Raw genomic sequence first — 26,586 nt, forward strand, 5'->3', positions numbered from 1 at the left:
TCTTTCCTTTTTTCAGAAGATTTTTTTCTTTCATTTCAAAGACCGAAAAATTCCTCAATACCACAAAATATAATTATCTGACAAATGTGAGGTCTTTATCATCTCACAAAATAATAATTTACAATTGCCACCCCTCAATTTAGCAACCCAAGAAATTAATGTTTCACACCCATAGGCGAAAAAATAAAATTCTGGCACAGTTATGCTGTAAGAAATCTCAGAAATCGTTGTGTCCAAATCATTTATGGGTTGTTGAGTAATTTACTTTAAGCTATATGTCGTAATATTGACAGCAAAAGTATATTTTCCAAGAATTATCCTCTACTTGTAAGAGAGGAGAGGTAATTTGTGAAATTGTAAAGAAAATCCTAAGGAATTAATGACAACATAATGACATAACATTATTAACTCTGTAAGCCTAACGGCATTTTAACAAATATCTGAGACTTAGATATCCTGGACCCTCCGCTTTTTACTGCGAACATAAGTGTTCATTCGTAGAATTTCTCGCGAGATGAAAGGGATGATTTGATTAGATTATTCACTTTGATGCAAGTTGTTTTTAATTGAAATAATAGTGAGAAATTATGTGTATAGGAAATCTGAACAGATTTAGGATTATTTAGGATTTGTTCATTTCAATTTAATTGTGTGCCATAGTGACCTCCATCAGAGATTCAAGGGAAGTAGCTCTTATAATATTATAGATAAAGACTAAAATCATAATGGCAGTTACCTCCCTTCCATGAAATAATTATTTTTTTACGTTTTATTGGCATAATAATCTTCTATTGATAGAAAAAAATGGAAAAAATAGACACCTGTTGCAGTAAGCTGACAGTTTTAATTTTATGAAAAAATGTGTTTGATAATTTATAAGTTAAGATAAAAGCATGAAAACATGTGGATGGACTCAACTATGAAGTTATTTGTATGGCTTTAATGACATATATTGTTATTATTCATGAAATAAAATACTAAAGTGCTTGATAAAGAATTTTTTCAATATAAGATTTCAATGCACCCCCCCCCCCCCCCCCCCCCCCCCCCCCGTGTGTGAAAGGATAAATCCTTTAAACATCATGTTTCTCCAAATACTGTAAAAATCAAGTTTCGCTTCAAGTAAGGAAGACAATCACTTATTCAAAATATGCTTAACCAATTTGAATTCCCTCCCTTGATTGAGCTAAAAATATATGCATGAAAAAGTTATCATGAACCCAGATTTGCTGTAATAAAGAAGAAAATATGTATATATTGGGCTCAAAACAAAATAACAAAAAGGGGCCACTTTAACAATGAGCGAATGCCAAAACAGATTTTCAATTCAATTTCGAGCGACACAAAATTCAATGGAATTTCAAGTTTTACTTGCTAAACCAAATAAACCTGGATAAGACTGATCAAGAAGCTTATTAGTTTTGAAATAGATAAATAAAATATTGATCTGAACAAGCAGCCATATCATACATGCGTTGATAAGTCCACCTCTGGGTATCTGTAAATATTTTAATATAATTTGACTAAAATTGGTGTATGCTGCAGTCCCATGGGGTGTGTTGCTTGTGTGGTTCTATAGGAACTGCTCAACAACAAAACCTTGCCATACGTAATTAAGATAGCTTATAGCACACCATAATGTCCCCTTGCTGACAGTTCTGCTGCCTCACAGAGAGTGCCATTTAGATTCAGGGTGTTGCATTGAAAATCTGCTTGTTGAAAAACCATGTTGACTTTCTGTGGGCAGTGCTTAAATTTTCCCACTCTTTCTGTATAAATAAACTTTATATATTTTAAACCAAAAAATGCTTGCTTGATTCAGTTTGTTGCTAAACTTATAGGGCTATACTATTTGTACCTATACAAAGAGCTTCAACTTGTTCTAGCTAGTGTTCTTGATCTTGATTAACAAGTTAAGGAATTTGCAGCAGATAATCGTATCAAGTTAATTATATAATAGAATAGATGTTTTATGCATGTAAATGATGTTATGGTGATTAAATTACATGTTTAGCATAAATAATGTAATGTAGATAGAATAAAATCGTTTGTTTCATTGTAAATGATATCTACAATAAAAGCGGTCTTCTGCCATACTGAGTTAACCGTACATGCCCTGATAGATGCATGTGTTTTTGTTTTGTCTGACTCAAAAGGTCAAATTCAAAAGCAAAGCCCCTTACAATGCAGAAAACAGCCCCAAAAATATGCAGTACCAATCTTTTTGTTTGTTGACATTGCAGCTGCTGACCTTATTTATGTTACCCTAGTATACTAATGTAGATTACACAGCACCTATATTGTAAACAACAAATTTGTGATTGAGGGTGTAATCCCCCTCCCTCTTAAAGTGTACTAAATTTTTTTTAGTTTCAACCCAAATTCTGTGTAACAAAAAGTATATAACAATTTTGAGAGTCTGCAATATGGATAATGCCAAATTTGGAGTTTCTGCGACAGTCACTATCACCCACTTGAGTCTCCTGAGTACTCAGCTCCTGTATACCACGTTACTTAAAAGGGGTTTGAACCGTCATTATTCAAAATTATGTGAGGTTTAGGTCTTAAATTCTTAAGATATGAAACACCAAAGACGTCTATAAGGACATGTACGGTATGATCTTCTAGTGTGTGTTTTTGACAAGAGTTTCAATTTGAAAACATTTATCAACTATACCCCATACAAAGCACTGACTTTTGCATTATAATATCATATGACATGCTCATAATACCAAATGATGACGCCATTGTCCAAAGTTACTATTATTACCGTAACATGCCTTTTTAAACAAAAGAAGAACAGGTACGTATACGAAAATAATGGCTTTCAGACACAAAAAAGCTAATGCACTGTGTCACGTTAAGTTTCGGTGCCAAATTACATTTCCATTCAAATTTGAACCCTGTGACTTTGTAGCAGATAAATCATACCAGTTTGATCATGAACAACAGACAAATTATTGACAGAAGCTCTATTATTTAAGAATTCAAATTGTGTTAATTATGCATTTCTTTTGAAGTTGATTAGTAAAATGTTTTAATGTTTATTGGTGAAATAATACTCTTCAATTATTTTTATTTATTAAAAAAACACCACCAAACAGTATAATTAAATAATAAATATATCACACAGTCATTCTCAAATAAAGTGAAATCCAGTAACTCTTTTATTCCTAAACATCTTTGGTCAACAACGCAGCTGCAGCCTAGGACAACACCGCTGCTATCAACTGAGGACAACACTTCTGCAGTATAAGTACTTGAAGATTATTTACTGTGACCTGTGCCAAGCTCAGCCAATTCAAAGGGACATAATTCAGCATATTTTTCATTTAGTGATGAGACACAATTTCAAAACATAAACTTGCCTTCCATGATTTCTAGTAAATAACTGCACAATGCCATTTATACTGATGTTGACGAAAACAACAACTACAGTCAGCATTTTTAAAGACAAACCTCTGGATATTTTTTTTTCATTTGAAAAACAGCTTAAATCCACTTTAGAACATTATTATGCGCAAACAGATGGAAGCTGTCAATGGTTTTTGACAATTATCTTGGGACATTAAAAAGTGGTGAAAAATGTAAAAACCAGTCTTGTCAAGATTTTAATTTATGATTTTAAGATAAACTTCAATTTCGGCTGGTTAATTTTCTGTCAGCAAGATGGAATCCGATATGTTAAACACATTCAACTAAGCAATAATTGAAATCTAAAACTACCCATGTGCAAACTTGCTAATTGAACGAACGATTTTCATTTGATTTGGTTGACAGTTTATTTGTCCATGTCAACTGACACAGTCATATTTGAACAATAGGTAAGACAATCAAATATGTCCCGCGACCACTTTTGGACATTTTAGTACAAAATAAATTTCATTTTAATAAAGGTGCTGAAATTGACAGCTTTCATACACTGTAACATTTATTGCTGATTTTTTAACAATATGTTTTGACATGCACACACATATCACATGATTGATTTTATAGCTGATATCATCTATAAAATCTAAATAATCACACATATTTCACCTTCAAATAGAATCATTATAATGTTAAATATATATTCTCATCACAATAAAAAGATAATATAAATATGATTTTTCTACTGTCTACACTTCACGGAAAACTAATTTTGCACTCATTTCCTTCGGCAATGTAGAAAATATATTTACGAACAATAAATTATGTTCAATGTATTGACAAATTAATGATCTCATAAAATGATATTTTACGACCAAAATTTATAATTCATTTCAAAATTATACATTGCAATAAAACACCCTCTAAAATATTTGTTCAAAGTAAGGGCAGTAACTGTGTTTTTCACTATGCCTGACTAATAAATCATATAAAGGTGACCGGAAAAGCTTAAACGTAAGAAAAAAATCAGCTTACTTATAGTTTGAAGAGTTTTACCTTATGTTACTTACTTAAATGTGGTGGTAAAATTCAAAGGATACTTTAATCTGATTAAATTAACATTTTACCTTAGGTTGAAAAACTATACATAGAAACGCACTGTCTGATGGCCTTTCCGTCAGCCAATCAGACTCCTACTTTCAATTGTTTGAAAGTGAACGTAGAAGTTATTTATCCGATATTATAAATAAGCTTGGAGTCCAAAAACAAATTCGCGGATTTAGCCGCAATTTTTCATTATTGATTTTGTGCATGCCAATTTAACAGCTCAGTAACTGTAGTGCTGCTGACTGCAGAATAAACTGGACATTACTTTGTAGTTTGAATCCCATGATTTTTTGTCCATTACATTTTTGTATATAAATTCATTTAAATAAAACTTTTGTCAGTCAATTATGTAACAGATCGCGAGTAGTGTGTAAACAATATGTGTAACAATTAATGTGTTGACTCTCACTGTTCTCATTTAAAAATTTGATTAGCTCAAAATGGGAAAAAAAACATGATTTCTTGCATGTTGCACTTAAAACAAATTGTTGTTGCTATAAATGGCAATTCTGACATTTGCAATATAAATTTCCATGAGTGGGTGTCAGATCTCCCCATGTGCAATTTCTAAAGTCAGATATACTCATGTCTATATTTGTCTTCATCATTCAACAGCAGCCGAAACACATTACTTTCACACTGCAGGCCAGCCTCACACATCTACATTTGTCTTCAACAATTAACAGCAGCAGGAAACAGTTTTGTTGGGGATAATTTGAATGTTCTTGAGAACAAGATGCAATTGAGATCCAAGGGAAATAACTCCACATTAATTAAAGGCATTAAAGTTACATGGGCCTTGCTACCAGTGAGCATGACATCACTGGTAACATAATTGTATCAAGTTCTCTGAGAATTATATCTTTTAGGGTTTCTTTATAGTTAAATTTTTAGACCGATGTAACACTGTTTTTACTCATTGCCTTTATGAATACTTTAGGCCTTTATCAATTATATAATAACAATTATATAATCTTGATTTTTTTTTTTTGTCTAAAAGACACGGGAAAGAGAGGGCGAAGGAGTATAACATAAGTTTGAGGGATATGTAGATTATACATTTATTCATTGTGCCCAAGAATTGACATGACGTTCAAACTTGATAATGATCACCCTCAAAAGTTACCTTCTTTGTGGTTAACAAAAGAATACACTCAATCCATTGAAGTCCATATGTGCATTCATTGTTTATCCAGTTACTTATGTGACTTTGGTGGAACAGTTATTCATTAATATTTATATCAGGGTGTTACAGACTCGTGTCAATTTAACAAAGCAAATGTCATCATAACTATAAATCTGCTATATCACAATTCACGTCTTATATCAGTGTATAATGGTTTATGACGTATTCAGTGCAATAATTGTACCCTGGCAAAGACCTGATGCCATCTTTAGATCTGTCCAATCCTTATAAGAGCTAAATATATATAAATATATATCTTAATAATTTGTGACGAGAACGCATTAACAATATAACGTATAAAACATGATATGGCAGAAAAATTGAATCTCTCTATTTCTAACAAATAATCAATGCGACTATTCACTAATAGGGACATATAACGGCCCTCGGCGAATAGAGAGGTATACAGCCAATAAAATCCTCCGCTGAAAAAAACCCATAATTGTTATTCACAAAGACGGAGGATTTAGATGATTTCGATTACATAAGAAGACGCATATTTACAAGAAACTGGTGTTATATTTGGTAAATTAGAAATCAAATACATATTTAAGCGTTTCACATGAATTAATTATATAATCTAGCTGTAGCTTTTTTGTCACACAGGAAATGATTAAAGCCTCGTTGTAAAGTATACATTATTTATAAATTGAGTATACATTATCTATGCTATATACAGTGAAACAAATGAATAGTTTGTAAATTATATACATGTACAACGTATGCAATTTTTGCCTTAAGCAATTTCATAAAACAGATGCGCAAATATTATGTTACAGTCGATTACATATAGAAGTGTACATGTAATTCTCAGTCGATGAAAATGTGGACAAAAAGGTTTCAATATCGAATAAAATTGAATAAATATATTGCCATTTGTTTTGACACAAACGAATTGATGCAATAATATTAAATTATCAGAATCGTTTATTATTATCAGCGACTGAATCACTTATTGAAATAATTCAGCAGCAGTTTGCATGGATCCTTCATGCACAACTTGCTAATTTAGTTTTTGTAACTGTGACAAAGCAATTAACTTAGTTTGACACAATATTTTCTTGGCCAAAAAATAAACCTCATGCACTAGCTCATTCAAACTGTCAGGAGAACCCATCATTTTTCTAGTAAAAGATAATGCTAACCTTCATTCCATAGTGGATCATCTTCTGACCATGACCAACGTGTATACCAAGTTTGAAGACTCAGTCCATTAAACTAATAGGATATATAATTTTATAAGTGCACATTAGTCCCGAAAATATATGTAGACAATGGCGCAGCCACTGGATGCTGCCCCGACAATTGACTGTTCTCAATGGAAAATGTCAGAACAACAATATATATATACATATATATATAAAACATCTTTTGTTCAATATCTAATTCTGTAAATGACAAAAATTCTTAGAAGCTTGACAGACTGTACATCAGCTTTCATTCAGTTTTTAATGAAGTATATAAGGTCTTAATTTAATACGTACTCTTATCAGGTACTTAGCACCATCCCTTTCAGGATTTTTCCATTATAGAATTCTGTAATTCCATTTTCTTGTAGGGTTATACACAAAAAGAAAGGTTTAATAAGGTTTCATAAAGGACTGTTTAAGAGTGAGTTTGTATGTTATAAAAGAGAAAAAATTATAAGTGCTGCCACGCTATAGAAAATCAACTGTTTCCAGAGTTTTTTTTATGAAACTTGCCTTTTGTTTAAAGCTCCACTCTCACAGAATGACCGTTTTGACAACTGTATTTTTTTTTAACTTGCAATGTGCAATTTTTGCATAATTGTCTGGAAACAAGTGATAAAATACTACAGACAAAAGATCAGATCACAGGTTTTTATATTTACATTAAATACCTGATGTTTTAAGCCGAAAAACTCTTTTTCTTAAAGTGTCAGTAATATGCTATTAGCAATAAAACATATAGTGCAATCTGATTTTTTGTCAACAGTCTTATATCACTAGTATTAAGACATTAACACAAAAATTGGCTCATTTCAAGAAAAAAATAAAAATAAATGATAAAATGGTCAATTTATCTGTGAGAGTGCAGTTTTAAGGAATTTAGGGCCCAGGCCTTTGCATTCTTTTAATATATCCTGGAGTAAATTGTTACAAGTCGACAATTATGAATTTTAGCAATGAAATAAGTTGATAGGAATGCCTGGTTGTTATGGAAACATGAAGTAGTTGACAAAAATGTCAAGAAAATTAAGCGCAATTGACTGTGCATGAGTGTTTGGAAGAAACTAAAACAAATTTTCAGTGATTTTTTTAAAATTATTTTTACCGCCTGTGCCTTGCAAATTGGGAAAAAAAAAATCACTTTGGGAAAAATACAAAATCAGGCCAAAATAGCTAATATAATAGAAAATATAGATGTTTTAACTTTTTTATGCAATAAAATCACTGAATTAAAAACTCATATTTTTGGCATTTTTATCAAATTTTAGTGTAAAATCTGTCATATTTTCAATTGCAATCATAATGTTATTTTTTTGTAAAAATAAGAGATCTTCATGTCACACTTCAAAAACTGTTAATAATTATCAGAGTTCTTAATAGAACTTGTGTTGTATTATTTGAATGTTACATGCATTTTGTTAACATTTCACACAAGAAATATTTTTTTTAATTTCTGACGAAATAAAACATGAACGAGTACCTTTAGGAATCATTTACAAGACAAAAGTACCTTGAAAGAGAAGAAAATCTGTCCCAGTATCCAAAATGGCTGCTTAGTGATGAAGTTTTCGGTGGTTCTAAAATGTCAGCACCTCCGTAATACATCGAGTTCATAACACATGTTCCTGCTAATCTCTGATGACTAAATGTCGACAGTTTAGGTTCTTCTAAATCCATTTTTCTTTTAAATATCTTTTCAGTGTTATAGTGTGTTACAGTTGTTTCACAATTATTTGTAGAAGCGAATAAAATATATTGTCATTCTTTGCTTTGTTGAAACTAAATTGTCACAGGTATATAAAAGAGCTTTTCTTCAATTTGTCTTTAATATAATGTCAATACTGCCAACGAATAAACTAAAAGAATGGTCTCATAAGACTAACTAAAACCAGCGACGGCTTTTCGGAAATGGTCAGAAGACATTTACTGGCTTCACTTTTTAAGTTGCCTTATAATGCTAAGGATTTGGTCTCCTTAGTTACAAGAATGATCACTGACAGTGAAGACACCGCTGCGACTGAGAGCTGACGTCGTGTGATCAAATCTCTGCTATGTGTACAACTGTGAATTGTCATAACACAAACATGGAAATAAATTGTTATTGAATCAATGCATGCGTCCATAAACCTTATTTCCAATTCCACTCCAAGAATCACACAACATTTCCGTACTACTATTTTTCAAATTTAAAAAGTGCAAATAAATTATCCTTGCCTTTTTTAATGTATGATAAAGTATATAAACATCACTAGTATTAAAACGTTTATCTTAACAGTTCATATACCTACACCTGATTTTTCAGTTGTTCCTTCCTTAGAGTTCAAGCAACAATTTTTTCACAACAAAAGCTTAATTGAACACTTTTTTAATTAAATTTTCTCCGTTCCGTATTTCATAGATTTCAGAAAGTGTTTATAATTGTAACCTGTAAATAAATTCAGAAGAATTTAATAAATTATTTAATATACAATTCCAACATTATAATGATAAAACCATAAAGTACATATCTCTGAGGACATTGAAATGATCTCTGAGGACATTGAAATGAAACCACATTGGTTTCTTTTTATTTAGAATGTTTCTGACAGTTTTCTACATCCAGAAAAGAATCCAATCCTCTCTGAGTAATATTATCTGTCAAAAAATATTTTCATTTTTTTTGCACCCTTAAATACATGTAAAACAAATGGGAAAATAGCCAGAAAACTGGTTGTTTATGTAAATAATCCCACAGTTGAAAAAAATCTGTCTCAGATCTTGCTAAATGTGATGTTTTTTTAAGATTTCCAATAATATAAATAGCCACTGTAACTCTAGGACATTTTCTTCAGCATTTAAGTCTCCTACTTTGATGGAAAAATGTCAGTTACCACAAAAAGAATGCAAAATATAAATCAATACTACATTTTTCTAGCAGCAGGGTATTCATCAGAAGGTGCAATTTTAATACAGAGGCTCAATTTTAATATGCCCTCCATCAGGGTCATAAAAAGAATGCGGAATGAAAATGTTAGTTCATTATCAGTTTTCAGTGTTGAATATAGTGAGGCATATCTTTAATAATGAGCAACTGGGTGATGGGACTTTAAAATAGAGGAATTGAAACAGGTTTGACCAAATCAAAGTTAATATTTCAACCATATTTTACATTCACATTAACCCCTGCTACTTTTACATATTGGAAAACTTGGGAAATGTAACTGCTTTTATTTCCATTGGACAAAATATAATGTTGACCACTGAAATAGTTTAGAAAGCTTATTTAGAGTATGTTTTAACCCAAATGAAATGTTATATAACAGCAATATGTTGTCATTTTGTAACAAAAATAAGAAATTATTTCCGCATTAAACGTCTCAGCAATTTTAATGCTTTTTTTTCATATTCTTAGGAAACTACTTCAAATTACAATACTTCAAATTACAATATTAATATTACTTGCTTCATAAATTTGTAATAATATACAAATGCACATGTATATGAAAGATAACCAACTCAACAGAACTGCTAGTATATCTTGTCTTAATGAATATTCTGGCATATTTGTGGTTTCCCCACAGAAATGGAATTGGTTTGTGGTAAAAAAAATCCCATAAATCAAACAGCCATTGTACATGGATATCTAGTAAGATGCTTGGATAGAGACGAATTTCATTTTTTATTAATACCATATTTATCCTAATAGGCACACAAGGCACATGTCACATTTACCCACCTGCTCTTACTGTGTTCCAAAATGTGGTGTTTGTAAAATGAGTTTGTGTAACATAGTACAATAGGGAAGTGAGTTATATAAAAGATGTAGCAGGTGCACAGTTAAGAAACATTATGGTGACTAATACAATACGAGGGTTGAAAGCAAGAAGGATCTATCATAAAGAGGGGTGAAAGCGAGAAGGATCTATCATCTTTTTTATTTAATGTTACTTAGAACCTTTTTGCATTCACCCCTCGATTATTATTATGGTACCACAGCGGAATATTTAGTTGCAAAGATTTTCAGTCTAGTAAGAATTGTTCATTTTCCAGAAACAGACAAAATTCTCCCAGGCACACCTAGAAGGACAAATATGGTAGTTCCATAAAATATGCATGAAAATTTGATATTTTTGATTAACACATGTTTAATGAAAGATAAATAAATGACATTTAAATGATGAGCATCAATTGTAACCATATTTCTATTCAAAAAGCAGACAAAATTCCCCCAGGTGCGTCTATTAGGACAAATATGGTGGATCCATAAAATATGCATGAAAATTTGACTAGTTTGTATAGAACATGCTTTGAAAGATCAAATAAAAATAATTGATCTTTAAATGATGAACATCAATAATTATTGTAACCATTATGGAACTCTTTAAAATAAGCTTTTAAATGACCACATAAAAAGACAGGAAACTTTTTAAGTTTTGTAATTAACAAATAAATATGGAAACTATCATTGATTCCACATTAAAAATGACAAGAACTCTGAACGACCATATCATATTTAATTAAGAGGCAGTCAACAACTTTGTAAGACAGAAAAATATCACAGCACCTGCCTGTAATAAACTGATTTTCAAATTAAAATTGAAATTTTGTTACATAAAATATCCCCAAAACAGCCTTTCAAGTTTCATATAGCTTAGTGTTCAAAATTATATTTTACTTACCACAAACCAATTGTTTTTGAAAATACATTAGTTTAACCTTTAACCATTTGACATAGCATTACATTTATTTAAAGGTGTTGATAGAATAAACATTGTTTTTATTAAAACTATTCAAATATGACAATTTTATAATGATCCTTCAAACATGCATACTCACAAATTTGACACATACAATATAATTTTATATTGTTTACTGCTGTCCTTAACACAAGACACTATCTGAATTATATTAATCTTAAAATAGGTCCAAAACACACACTTCTTCACAACTCTTAAATGATTAATTACCCATAATATTTACTCTTCCATAATATTCACACAAAAACACTGTAATAACAAAGCGTAGTTGACAATTCAAACACCGTTACTTCAATACACAAACAGTGTCACCGAAAACCGCTTACTATTTGCCTTAAGAATTGTGTTTATCTCCATTCTTCCTACTCAGTAACCTTTTTCATTTATACCACGCAGGTTGAGCCAGTACAGGTCGTTATGTATTATAGTTTACATTTACACACAGTTTACTAGAGATAATGCCAACAAAAAAAATCGGCAAACATGAGCCAGGTTTTCTCACAAGAAATACTCGCAGTTCATTAAACTTGAAAACTAAACTAAAGTTCACAGTAAAGCTGTTGTTATAGGAGTAATCTGGCAGGCATTGTAAAGGGAAATATCCCTGTTGTTGAAGGAGTAACACTGGCACGCATTAAAGGGAAATAACCCTGTTGTTGAAGGAGTAACACTGTCACTCATTAAAGGGAAATAACCCTGTTGTTGAAGGAGTAACACTGGCAGGCATTAAAGGGAAATATCCCTGTTGTTGAAGGAGTAACACTGGCAGGAATTAAAGGGAAATATCCCTGTTGTTGAAGGAGTAACACTGGCAGGCATTAAAGGGAAATATCCCTGTTGTTGAAGGAGTAACACTGGCATGCATTAAAGGGAAATATCCCTGTTGTTGAAGGAGTAACACTGGCAGGCATTAAAGGGAAATATCCCTGTTGTTGTAGGAGTAACACTGGCAGGCATTAAAGGGAAATAACCCTATTGTTGAAGGAGTAACACTGGCAGGCATTAAAGGGAAATAACCCTATTGTTGAAGGAGTAACACTGGCAGGCATTAAAGGGAAATATCACTGTTGTTGTAGGAGTAACACTGGCATGCATTAAAGGAAAATATCCCTGCTGTTGTAGGAGTAACACTGGAACGCATCAGTCAATAAATGGAAATAACCCTGTTGTTTCCAGTCAATAAAGGGAAATAACCCTGTTGTTTCCAGTCAATAAAGGGAAATAACCCTGTTGTTACAAGTCATTAAAGGGAAATAACCCTGTTGTTACCAGTCATTAAAGGGAAATAACCCTGTTGTTATCAGTCTAGAAAGGGAAATAACCTTGTTGCTTCCATATACTATAAGGAAATATCCCTGTCGTTACAGGAGTACCATTTCCATGCATTAAAGGAATTAACCCTCTTGTTACTGAAGTAACACTTCCAGTCAATAAAGGTAAATAACCTTGTTGTTGCCAGTCAATAAAGGGAAATAACCCTGTTGTTACTGGAGCAACAGTGCCATGCATTAACGGGAAATAACCCTGCTGTTACTGGAGCAACAGTGCCATGCATTAACGGGAAATAACCCTGCTGTTACTGGAGCAACAGTGCCATGCATTAACGGGAAATAACCCTGTTGTTACTGGAGCAACAGTGCCATGCATTAACGGGAAATAACCCTGTTGTTACTGGAGCAACAGTGCAATGCATTAACGGGAAATAACCCTGTTGTTACTGGAGCAACAGTGCCATGCATTAACGGGAAATAACCCTGTTGTTCCTGGAGCAACAGTGCCATGCATTAACGGGAAATAACCCTGTTGTTACTGGAGCAACAGTGCCATGCATTAACGGGAAATAACCCTGTTGTTACTGGAGTAACAGTGCCATGCATTAACGGGAAATAACCCTGTTGTTACTGGAGCAACAGTGCCATGCATTAACGGGAAATTACCCTGTTGTTACTGGAGCAACAGTGCCATGCATTAACGGGAAATTACCTTGTTGTTACTGGAGCAACAGTGCCATGCATTAATGGGAAATTACCTTGTTGTTACTGGAGCAACAGTGCCATGCATTAACGGGAAATAACCCTGTTGTTACTGGAGCAACAGTGCCATGCATTAACGGGAAATAACCCTGTTGTTACTGGAGCAACAGTGCCATGCATTAACGGGAAATAACCCTGTTGTTACTGGAGCAACAGTGCCATGCATTAACGGGAAATAACCCTGTTGTTGTCATGCATTAAAGAAAAAAAACGGTTGTTGCCATGCATATGCGGGAAATAACCTTGGTGTTGCCAGTCGTTAAAGGAAAAAATCCCTGTTGCAACAAGGAACAAGGACCGTTCTTTCATGAATTGGATATAATTCAATCATCACTGATACAAATAATTGAGGCCCACATAGTTGACATATCCAGATATGTTTTATCAATCAATGGGCACAGCTCACAATTGACAATACAGTTCAAACAATATATTGTATCAGGGCCTTACAAGGCGTACCAAAACTTTAACATGATGGCTCTTATGGCCAGTTGCTCAGTTGTTTCTTCTCCAACTTAAGAATTGATTATACTACAATAGCTTACCATAAAACTACAATGGGTTTATTACTTTTTCATTCTTTAGTAGTGATGTTCCGATGATCGATTATAATAAAAAAACGATTGGTTGGGGCTGAAATCGGAATTGATTGTATTTGGTTATAATCGATTATGGAAAAATAAAATAAAAAAAATATTAATAAGTGTTCCGATGTTATCTTTAACAAATAGGATGATGAAAGCCACAAAGAGCAAGAAAATGAACTATTTTTATACAACAACACTTAATTAACTTCAATCATAGACATAATGTATATGCATATAATAATTTAGAGTTTATTACTATGCATGAATAAAACTACCATTCAGGTTCAATCTAGTATTTTAAAAAAATGATTGTACTATCGATAATCAGTTATTTGAGTGGAACCGATTATCGATAGTAAAATTGGAACCGATTTCCAACACTATTCTTTAGACTCCATAAAGGATAGTTGAGCTACCACACTGTTTTTTTTTCTTTTTTATGCTTTTGTTTTTGTTTTTCATGAGATAAAGAAGGCAAAAGTACTCTCAGGGATAAATCCATGTTTATCAAGACTATATATTCATTTTCTTGCCATAAATTTAAGGTATATGATGATGATTTTTTTTATCAAATTAGTATAAAGAAAAGATGAAAGAAGTGTTTATTTCTACATTAATATGTGAATGTTTACAAAGTATCATTTTCAAGGGAGGTAATAGGAAACAATTCCAGGCAATTTATTTCTTCTATTGAAAACACATGCCATCTGAGTAACCCAATTATTTTACCTATTACTCATCATTTTCAATGTGCACAGCTATCATTTAACACTAATGGGTAATAGAAACGGTTTTACCACAACCTTTTAAAAAGGAACAAAACACTAGATTGTGTAATTTCTATGATGATAAATACAATCAGCAATTAAGCTATTATAATTTAGATGTCCAGACGCTAAAGTTTTATCAATAAATAATAAAAATAAGAGCCGTCACAGAGACAGTGCGCTAAACTAAATTCACTGCTTTTAACCAGAAAGTTACATAATAAAGGGCCATAATTTGCATAACATGCATATATACATAAGACTGAGTAGTTGCTGTGAGTATTCACTTATGCATGCTTACTACTTAGAATACAACCATCATTTTCAGCCAATGGAATTGCAGATAGGCAATGATTAAGTACTAAAGGCTTAATCATTAAGAATTTCAACTTAAGCGATGTTGAATGGTCGGCCTTAGAAACTGCCACTTATTTGATACACACTCCCTGCGTCAGATTTGGCATTGACAAGTTGTCAGCCAATGGGGTAGAATTGTAAGACAGTAAAATGACCTGAAGTAAGATCTTAATGATTAAGAAGAGCTACGCTCACTCTGTCCATTCTTCATCATTAAAATGTTATTTCTTGTCATCTTACTATCACTATCTGCCCATCTTTTTTCCGATCTTTTGCACATGATTGACCAGTCTTTTTTCCCAAAACGGCATATCCGTTGTTTGTTATTTTTATCTATTCTTGTTTTCAATTGCGGAGCAACCATGAATCTGACTTCAACCTAAAAATTATTTGTTTTAATTTGTTTAATGTCGGCACCTTGTATGTTTCCCATTTTCACTAGGGATGTGTGATATCATCCATAAACCAAACTGACATAATACATAGGGACAATTGTATCAATATTTTCCTTTTGTTATTATAATTTATTGCAAATAATTCATGTGTTGCTCATTTTAATAGTGCCTGCAGTCAGCTAGATTCATTGACATTTTTGTTATTATAACAAACAAAATTATCATTATGTAAACAGTAAATGATTACAATAAATTTTTCAATTATGACGACCTCATTACATTATTAGAATACAACCTACTTTTTCAGACAATGACATTGCATATAGGCAATCAATAAGTACCAGAATTTATCATTAAGAATTTCAACTTTCAAGGGTGTTTAAAGGTACACCTACTCAGGCACTTATCCGATACACACTCCCTGCATCAGATTTAGCATTGACAAAGTATCAGCAGCCAAAGCGGTAGTTAGTATTTTAAGTCAGTTAGATGACCTGCTATGATGGAGTATTTAAATGATGAAAAAGGACTCATTCGCTCCACTCACTCCACTGATTCTTAATCATTAAGATATTACTTTATGTCATCTTACTATTACTCATTGTTAACAGCCCTGCGACATTACAAAGATGCAATTGAGCCAACAAGGATGAACAAATGCATTTACATTAATGTAATATTGTGATACTTATCATGTTACATTTTTGCCAATAAAACCCCATTATTAATCTTTACCCATCCTTGTTCACATTTCACACCAGTCTTGTCAGAATTTTTTTCATTTAGATCAATTCTTGTCTCCGATTTTTGCCCGGATTCTTTTTGTTTTTTATTTCGGCCCATCCCTGTTTGCCCATCTAGCTTTGTTCCCCATCTCAGACAATCTTTATTTCTCATTTTGACCCATCTTTTATCCACACCTCAGACAATTTTTTCCCCGCTTTGTCGCACCTTTGTTCCCCATTTCAGACATCTTTGTTTCCTATTTTGACCCATCCTAAATGTTTCTCATCTCAGACAAAATTTGTTTCCCATTTTGGCCCACCTTTGTTCCCTATCTCAGACAATATTTGTTTCCCATTTTGGCCCACATTTGTTCCCCACCTCAGACAATATTTGTTTCCCATATTAACACACCTTTGTTCCCCATCTCAGACAATATTTGTTTCTCATTTTGGCCCACCTTTGCTCCCCATCTCAGACAATATTTGTTTTCTATTTTGGCCCACCTTTGTTCCCCATCTCAGACAATATTTGTTTCCCATTTTAATCCACCTTTGTTCCCAATCTCAGACAATATCTGTTTCCCATTTTGGCCCACCTTTGTTCCCCATCTCAGACAATATTTGTTTCCCATTTTAACCCACCTTTGTTCCCCATCTCAGACATTCTTTGTTTCCCATTTTGGCCCACCTTTGTTTCCCATTTTGGCCCACCTTTGTTACCCATCTCAGACAATATTTGTTTCCCATTTTGGCCCACCTTTGTTCCCCATCTTAGACAGTATTTGTTCCCCATTTTGACCTTTGTTTACAATTTTGAGCCATCTTCGTTCCCCATCTCTAACATTCTTTGTTTCCCATTTTGGCCCACCTTTGTTTACCATCTCAGAAATCTTTGTTCCCTATTTTGACCCGTCTTTGTTTCTGGGGCATCTCAGACAATCTTTGTTTCCCATTTTCAGCCATCTTCGTTCCCCATCTCAGACAATATTTGATTCCCATTTTGACCCGTCTTTGTTCCCCATCTCAGAAACCTTTGTTCCCCATTTTGACCCATCTTTGTTTCCCATCTCTGACAAGTTTTGTATAGTATTTTTGCCAGTCCTTGATTAACATTATTGCCTACACTTTATTTACATCTCCTTGTTTTGGATTTCAGTCCTAGGTTGTATTCCATTATTGACCAATCCTTGTTTCCCATTAAGGTCCATCCTTGTTTTCTCATTGATGCCCACCCTTGTGTTTCCCCGTTACATTCATGCACACCCTTGTTTTTGCCATTCATGCCCACCCTTGTTTTCCCATTAATGCCCACCTTGTTTTCCCTTTTTATGCCCACCCTGGTTTTCCCATTGATGCCCACCCTTATTTTCCCATTTATGCACACCCTTGTTTTCACATTTATGCACACCCTTGTTTTCCCATTGATGCCCACCCTTGTTTTCCAATTGATACCCACCCATATTTTCCCATTGATGCCCACCCTTATTTTCCCATTTATGCCCACCCTTGTTTTCCCATTGATGCCCACCCTTATTTTCACATTGATGGCCATCCTTGTTTTCCCATTGATGCCCACCCTTGTTTTCCCATTAATGGCCATCCTTGTTTTCCCATTGATGGCCATCCTTGTTTTCTCATTGATGCCCACCTTGTTTTCTCATTGATCAGGCCATCATAGGATGAAAAAATTCCCATTTCAGCCTATCCTAATTGCTTCCAATTTTGCTCCATCCTTGCTTCTGAATTGGGCCCATCCCGAATGTTTCCCAGTACCAACAAACCATTGTTTCTCCCTTTCTCATCCTCTTTTGTTCCATATCTCCACCATCCCTGATTTCCAAACCAATGCTGTTTCCACCTTAACTCTGAAGAGCTTATGTTATACTATTATTAGAAAAACAAATTCTGCAGCATGTACGTAGAATACTTATTTCCAAGAAGTACAGCAAATGATATCAAACCCTGCAAAAAGGTACATATACTGTTCTCTGATTTCTTGGAAATTACATTCCTCACAAGGCTATGTTAGCAGTTTGCACATAACATGAAAACTAAATCAAACTCAACAAGTACACTGAAGTTCGTTTTCCTAATGAAAATTCATATAGCAGTTACCGCAGCCTCAGAAGAGCTGAAATTCGGTTGAAATATCCATGATAATGCAAATTAACTTACTGAGCTTTTTGCAGTTCTAGTGACAACATGCCAAAATGAAAGTCACCTTGGGTAAATTCTGAATCCTGCGTAGTCATTGAAACAGTGTTGTGCCCTGGCTGCACCCTCGAGTCATTGGTGGGGTAAAATTTCAAATGGCACATCAAATGTGTATAAATGGGCCAATGGCGCATCTGGTTTGTTCCCTGGGTTGTTTTAAATATGTTCCATGGGATTCATTCCTGGCTGATACTTGCTGATGTCAACTAATAAACGTGGAAATGTTTCATTCCCTGCTGAATTATAACCTGTCGCTCACGTGAGCATTGGTGATTTCACTGGCGTTTAAAACACCATGAACACCGAAAGTGAAAATTTCACTTGTAGCTATACCACTAATGAAAATACCTTTCTGTACGCACTTGATTAATTATATATTATGATCTTACATTGAAAAAAACAATTATTCCAATGTTCATTGACAGTTCGTTGCAGGTAATTCCTGATCATTACAAAAAATAAAGAATGACATATGAACTCATTTCAAGAAATAAACAGTATCATTAAACCTCGAGTTCAATCAGCAATTGAGCAAGATCAGGTCTAATTGCTAGTTTAAGCCAACACTGATGTTAGGAAAAACTCAAAATTAGGGGAAAAATGACAAGAATGTTTAAATCATGGAGAAAAACATTCCCTCGATATTTATCCAGATAAAAATGGGCATTTTTTTATGCGCATGGCACAACACAAGCCAGTCTCCAAATTGTTGTCAGTTGTGTTCGCAATTCGAATCAATAGACATCTATCAGAAATTAGTTTCAGAATAGCAGGAAGTGTTCAGAGGTTTTGATCGTTGCAATTTTTTCTCACAGAGCTTGATATTGTCTGTAAATGACCGTCAAAAGAGCATATTTGAATATGAAATCAGAAGAGCGACAAAACATTTAGGTGATCAATGAAGAAAATTAATGTTTGGAGGGGGAAAAAACATGAAATCAAGCACTGCTGCAGTGCTTGCACGATCAGGATTCATTCAAATTTTTATTTCATTTTTTCAAACTGTAATGAAATCACCAGTCTATGTAAAAAATCTTCCACAGGTCTTATAAATCATTTCTATCATGAATTGGCACAGTGCAATAATTTCATGAGAATGTTAAGCTATGGAGATTTACACCTGCTGAAATGTCAGGGCCTCACAGAGACTTAGCCCTCAAGGCCACAAACTTTGCTTGTCAGTATAACTCTGTGTTGTCTTGTAAACAGTTTTAAAATTAGTTATAGAATGAATTAGTGTTTATGCTCATGTTTCCACAAAATGGGATTTCCAGGCAGTTTCTAAGTTTGGAGCAATTTTTTGCCTAGGGTGGTGGGGGTGAACACATCTTGATTTTCCCAGGAACCTTTGGACCCCCCCTCCCCCCTGAATTTAAAACATATTTTACGAAAGGCCTGACCCTATTGCGCAATCCTGCAATTCAAACAAGAGTTGTATATGCCATCCTGTTGTTTTAACCCATTTCCTTGATGGGAAAGCATCCTATTAATTTCAGTCTTATCTTTCCCATTAACCTGCTTATCTAAACTTTTCAAACATGAGTTTTATCAGCAAGTTGGCGCTACGTGGACTGGCAAGCCCAGGGAAAAATGTGTCCATAACATTAATGTCATGCATATCTGTCTCTGTAAAAATACACAAAATTGAAAGAGAAAAACCTGACAAGTCATAAAACAAGTCCATAACAATTTCTAATTATAATTATTGATTATTAAGAACAGTAATTTTTCATCTTAAAGGCAGCCAAGTTCATTTTAAATATATATATATAAAAAAAGAAGAAATACTGGCGCAACGGAAATGTATGAAGTATCACAAAAATGCAAAATGAAATTGGACAAATGAAATACAGTTAATGTAGTATATCTCCATTCTTGAAATAGAACGGGGCACTCTATATATGGAGTGAAACGTTTTTTCAATTTTCTTATAACTTTGTCATTTGATCAAATATACAGTATAAGAAATGTATCAACTAATTTGCATCTTATTTGGTTCACAGAAGCATTTGTGCTTGGCTGAGCGGATGGGGGTCAATGCCGAACATTGATATGTATATGTCTGCCATGCTAAACAGCGACATTTTCATGAAATAACAGACAAAATTTCAGCGAACGTCCAACTATATCTGGCAACAAGTATCTGCATAAATATAACACTTTTTCTCAGATGTACACAATGTGACATGTTTACTATATCAGTGAAAATCCAACATCTTTTAAATAGATAATGATGCAAGTGAAACGCCAGACAGTTCTTCGTATATAATGCTTAGTGACCAATAAACATCAACTTGGCAGTAACGTTCTTGTTCAAGAGATATTAAGTGTGACACAGTAATTCCAGTTCCTATGCCGATGTATATTTTTATAAATTATCTGCAACTCTGACATTTTCCATTCCCCCTGAAGTGTCTTAAACGGGAAATAAATGACATCAGCATTCCTTTCAAGAAGACCTATTGATTCACAATATAATCTTATTTTTCTGCAATCATTTTTTCCAAGAAACATTTTGTAATAAATTGTTCCATGCGTGACATTGTTGGGCATAACACATGCATAAAAGGACGCAGTAGGGTGTCTATACTGGCTATTAAAAATTAATTAACTGGTAAATATATTATTCCAAGTGGTCCTCCAGGAAGGTTTTATGAAGCTGAGCTCTCATTATATATCACCTTCGATTAAACTTTACAATATGATGTCATGTTAATGTAATTGATCAGATCTTTGATGTTGCTAAAGATGAGGATGAAAATGATGACAATGATGACAATGATGATGATGATGATGATGATGATGATGATGATGATGATGATGATGATGATGATGATGATGATGATGTTGATGATGATGATGATGATGATGATGATGATGATGATGAGGAGGAGGAGGAGGACGAGGAGGAGGATTATGATGATAATGGGTAAAATACTGTGGTTATAAAAAAAAAGTGCAAACAACCCAATAAAAATAATAAAATTTAAATTTGTTCATGACTTAAACCAGCATGTAAGAAATTTATCAGAACAGATGATAATGTACATTTTGTACACCTTGTCAGGGGAGACAACACCTTTGTTTACAAGTCAAGGGAGACAACTACTAAAAACTTACCCGAGGCTCGTCATCTTGAGTGTCTGCTCACACAGGTACTAAAAGTAGACAAAAAGACACATTAAAAATTTAATAATAATAATAGTAAGTGTTTATGCTCATGTCTCGACCAATGGGATCGCCGGATGGATTTGGATTAAATCATATATAAAGCCTCTGATGAAAACAACTGCAATATTTTCATTACATCATAAATTCAGGCTTTATGAAGGTTTTTGAAGTTTAACTGCTGGGCATTTCGTGCCAACATTATATTTTTTTGCTTTACTAAATCAACTAATTCAACTATATATTATGCCAACTAAATGCATGGTTCAGTGCAACAAAAACAAACACAACTTCTGTCATATACATTTTGAAGGTTGTTTTATTTTAAGGGCATTTTTCTTCACTTGACCTTTTTTTAAACAATTTTTTTAGGCCCAAACACATTATAAGCGTGAGCCGAGTAAAATGTTAGTTGTAGAACAAAAGAAGGATCTTATAGTCCCAACTTATTAAGACATGTACGGTAATATTGTAATATAATTTATTCTTAATCCCTCCATTGAATGCCTGTTAAAAATCTGTATTCATGTCAGTAGACACCAAGAGTGGTGCAGAGCGATTAACCATGCAGAGCGAACACCAATGCTTTGTTTTTCAGGTAAAAGGGGGGAATACCTGGACAACTATTTAAGCCATGCTGTTCATGTTTATTTTTATCATCTTTCACACAAGACGTCACAGCCAATTGTATGGGACCTTGACAAGTTTTCCACAATCATGTTATGTTCCATGACAAGTTTTCCACAATCATGTTATCTGGTGACTCTTTAAACAGATTAGTACAGATTAGTACAATTAATGGTTTATAATTATTATATACATTTGCCATATACAACAGTATTAATTATAGGGATGGCAACAAGCGCAAAATTTGTACTCGGACAATTTTCGGACGATCGATTGAGTACTCAGGTACTCATTGCCATCCCAAATTTTTATATAACAGAAATCATGACAGTACAAATATTATAAGTATGTCATTTACGTAAACTGTGCTCCTGGATATGTTATATATATTCAAGAAATATAACAACGATCCCATAATTTTCACCTAAAAATTACCTCCTATGCTGACGTTAATTTTGATTCGCTAACAGCTTTGAACATGTGACTAAAGCATGTACATTGGTATATTTCGTAATGATTACTACACCCACAACCTAAGTTATTGAAATTATTATACGCAGCACTTCAGCAAAAGTGTATATTTTCAATTACAAGGTTTTGGATGAATTGCAACTGTTTTGTGCAATATTTTCAGAGGCAACGTTCAATAACTTGCGTGCATACACCAATAAATAGCATTGTAATTTATCAGAATGATTGTTATTATAGTCTTGCAGATTGCATGGTTATGCTCAGGGTTATGGCCAACATACTAGTTATGGTTGCGAAATGGAAGTTAATCTATAGACGAAAATGTTCCAACATGGTAAAAATATATGTTATTACTATTCCAGTAACATATTAATGCTCAGCTAATGTGTCGGGTATTTTTTATTCAGAAACAAGTTACTTGTTTCTTCTGGTGACAAATGGGCAAATAACTCTGATAAGATTTTTCTTGAGTGATAGAACTCGGACCTACAGTTATATAAATATATATACGGTATTTGTGTTCATGCACATATATTATTCTCTGTACCTTTGATATTGGTTTCTTAATGGCAAACATTTTTTATTTCTTTTTTTAATGACGCCACACACAAAACCAGAAGCTCAATGTCAAAACCTTGTCCGTATTTTTTGAAAATATTATATATTTATGGCTAAAACAAATATTTGAACATAAATATGTACCTCTCTTTTAAAGTGATCCATGATGAGGGGTTACAATTACTATATATTGAGAATATCCTTTGGTTCTATTATTGGATTTTTCTTTCGGAATACTCAACATATACTCATCCGTCGGCACTGCGGTGGGAATATTTACATTTACAGTAATACCAACTTAGCCGACATTTTGAATATAATCACATTTCTTAGTCATAAAAACAAGTTTGACATTCCTCTGTACATTATATACAACCATACTGTATTAAATATCCGATATACAATATCACACGCAAAGTAACATAAGTATCGATATCAATGTTAGCGTTGCACAGGCACATCAACACAATAATGTATCCACGCTATTTATAGCGTATATGTTTTCCGCACTATTGTCAGAATATTGCACTCCACGATGCACAATCTATTTTCCTGAATGAAACAATGTGCAAAAGAGAAATTAATTATATTGAAAACAAGAGAAATCCCTTAGAGCGAAATCGAGGGGACGAATGACAATTCCGTATCTTGAATCAATATTAAACAGCTTTACTTAGCTTGGCTTGGACCATATCTTACTGTGCTGAAATTCATATTGATCAAAACAGGGTTTTACCAGATTGAGTCCCGAGTGTAACCAAGGGGGGTTGTAATAATTACAGCTACTAATGCCTTAAAGAGTTATTACAATATACAACATGACCTTAAATGAATGATCCAGCTTTATCTAGCGTGCAAATATCAATTTCACGTCCAATATAGTGTGAAACAGTATCATTCATCTTGGCATTCTTCTCATATTAAAAAAAGCCATATTTTTCTTTCAAAAAAAATGTTAGAAAAAAAAAACACTCCCAAGAAACAATATTGGCTAAGAAAAAAATGTACTGTTACATATAATGAGGTCATTAATTTCTTTCAATGGAGCACATTGAACCTGAGTGAGGCTGAAATCAATACATTCTTGGTAGTCTCTAAAGCTATAATACATGTATGGTGTATTGAACAGCTTCAAAAGACTTTAGTTTCAGGCAAAAAGCAGCATTTTGTTGAATTATATCATTAAGCTATCCACAATAAAATTGTTTGTTGTGTGGAGGTAACATCTTTTTTGGTTAAAATTAAAGATTAATTACAATATTACTGTATATGTCCTTACACATGCGCATGCCCTAACTTACAGACAGGCGACTTTTTGTTTGCATTTGGTATGATTTCTTAGGACACCAAAATGTGTCATAACTACTAAAAGTTGGCACTAATATAATGCTTACTTTTATTCTTATAGTTCTTCAAACTGTAATGCAATAACATTACAATTATATAAACTATGGTAATATAAAATGATATCAAGGTGATCCTGGCTTTATCATCTAAAACACATCGAAAGCAGGAAATAATTATGCCGCAATGGTTATTTTATAATTTGGCACTTGTTTTTTTTTGAGTTGTTTACAAGCAATTAATCTTATATTTAAATATTTTTGCCTAATTATTGTCATGCAGGAGAACTATTAATGTTTCATAACTTTGAGATAAACTTCATCCTTAAATCCTTGCATAAACTGATTTAAATTCATCTAAATAACAAGGCAGCTAGTCCTGACATCTTGAGCGTTGGAAAAATGGAATTGATGAAATTGCTTTTCACTTTAGTGTTTATGCTTATGTCCCTTGAAAAGGGATCACCTGACGGATTCTTATTTACTCATTTAAAATACGACCCCTAAATTTCGATTTAGTCATTAAAGCTGCACTCTCACAGATTGTCAGTTTTGACACTTTTTTAAAAAGTTGTCTCAAAAATCAGCTGATTTGGGCATTAATGCCTTCAATTCTGAGTCATAAAAGATAATTCATAATAGAACAAATCTCATATGTCTGGCAAAACTCCCAAAAAGTTCATTATTCTTAAAAGCGTTAGTTCTTTAGCCATAAAACATCAATTTTCAAACTTAAATGAGATAAATTGCAATTAGGATTTTTTGTCAGACATTTAAGCAACAAGAGCAGTCACAGACAGCTATATCCCCCGCCTCATGGGGACATTTTTTGTAACGAAAGCTAATCAATGATAAGGGTAGTTTCTCAGGAACATAAGAAATGCGTAAAATTAAGAAAGGGCAATAACTCTTTCAAAAATTGTTGAATCGCAAAAGCCCGACAATATGCGCTGCTTCATTATATAGTCAGAAATCTGTGAAAGTTTGGTAGAAATTGCATGAAAAATGTAAGAGGATTTGCGAAGAAATCAATTTTAAATGTAAAATAAGCAAAGGGAAATAACTCTTTCAAAAATGGTCAAATCGCAAAAGCCCGACAATATGCGCTGAATCACTATATAGTCATCAATCTGTGAAAGTTTGGTAGAAATCGCATGAAAAACGTAAGAGGATTTGCGAAGAAATAAATTTTAAATGTAAAATAAGCAAAGGGCAATAACTCTTTCAAAACTGGTCAAATCGCAAAAGTCAGACAATATGCGCTGCTTCACTTTATGATCATCAATCTGTAAAAGTTTGGTAAAAATCGCATGAAAAACGTAAGAGGAGTTGCGAAGAAACCAATTTTAAATGTTATATAAGCAAAGGGCAATAACTCTTTCAAAAATGGTCAAATCAGGAAAGCCCGACAATATGCGTTGCTTCATTTTATAATCATCAATCTGTGAAAGTTTGGTAGAAATCGCATGAAAAACGTAAGAGGAATTGCGAAGAAACCAATTTTAAATGTAAAATAAGCGAAGGGCAATAACTCTTTTAAATATGGTCATATCAGGAAAGCTCGACAATATACGCTGCTTCACTTTATGATCATCAATCTGTGATAGTTTGGTAGAAATCTTATGAAAAACGTAAGAGGAGTTGCAAAGAAACCAATTTTAAATGTAAAATAAACAAAGGGCTATAACTCTTTAAAAAATGGTCGAATCCTAAAAACCAGACAATATGCGCTGCTTCATTTTATAATCATCAA

The 26,586-nt window shown here is 33.2% G+C and overlaps 1 protein-coding gene across 8 annotated transcripts in view; it reads right to left on the minus strand.

Annotated features, from left to right (window-relative positions):
• The window catches only part of LOC128210198 (nuclear hormone receptor HR96-like), a 164,193-nt gene that overhangs the window by 41,421 nt on the left and 96,186 nt on the right, over positions 1-26,586 (minus strand). For 7 of the 8 annotated variants that reach the window (XM_052914386.1, XM_052914383.1, XM_052914381.1 and 4 more), the window contains one exon: positions 21,787-21,824. In XM_052914386.1, coding sequence (XP_052770346.1) covers positions 21,787-21,800 — 14 coding nt within the window. In that variant the 5' untranslated portion in view covers positions 21,801-21,824. Of the gene's footprint in view, positions 1-8,362; positions 9,278-11,667; positions 11,886-21,786; positions 21,825-26,586 lie in introns of those variants that run through there. The other variant, XM_052914379.1, reaches the window with a different exon arrangement.

The sequence above is a fragment of the Mya arenaria genome, chromosome 12 (assembly GCF_026914265.1).
Source record: "Mya arenaria isolate MELC-2E11 chromosome 12, ASM2691426v1".
In the NCBI taxonomy this organism is placed as follows: Eukaryota; Metazoa; Mollusca; class Bivalvia; order Myida; family Myidae; genus Mya; species Mya arenaria.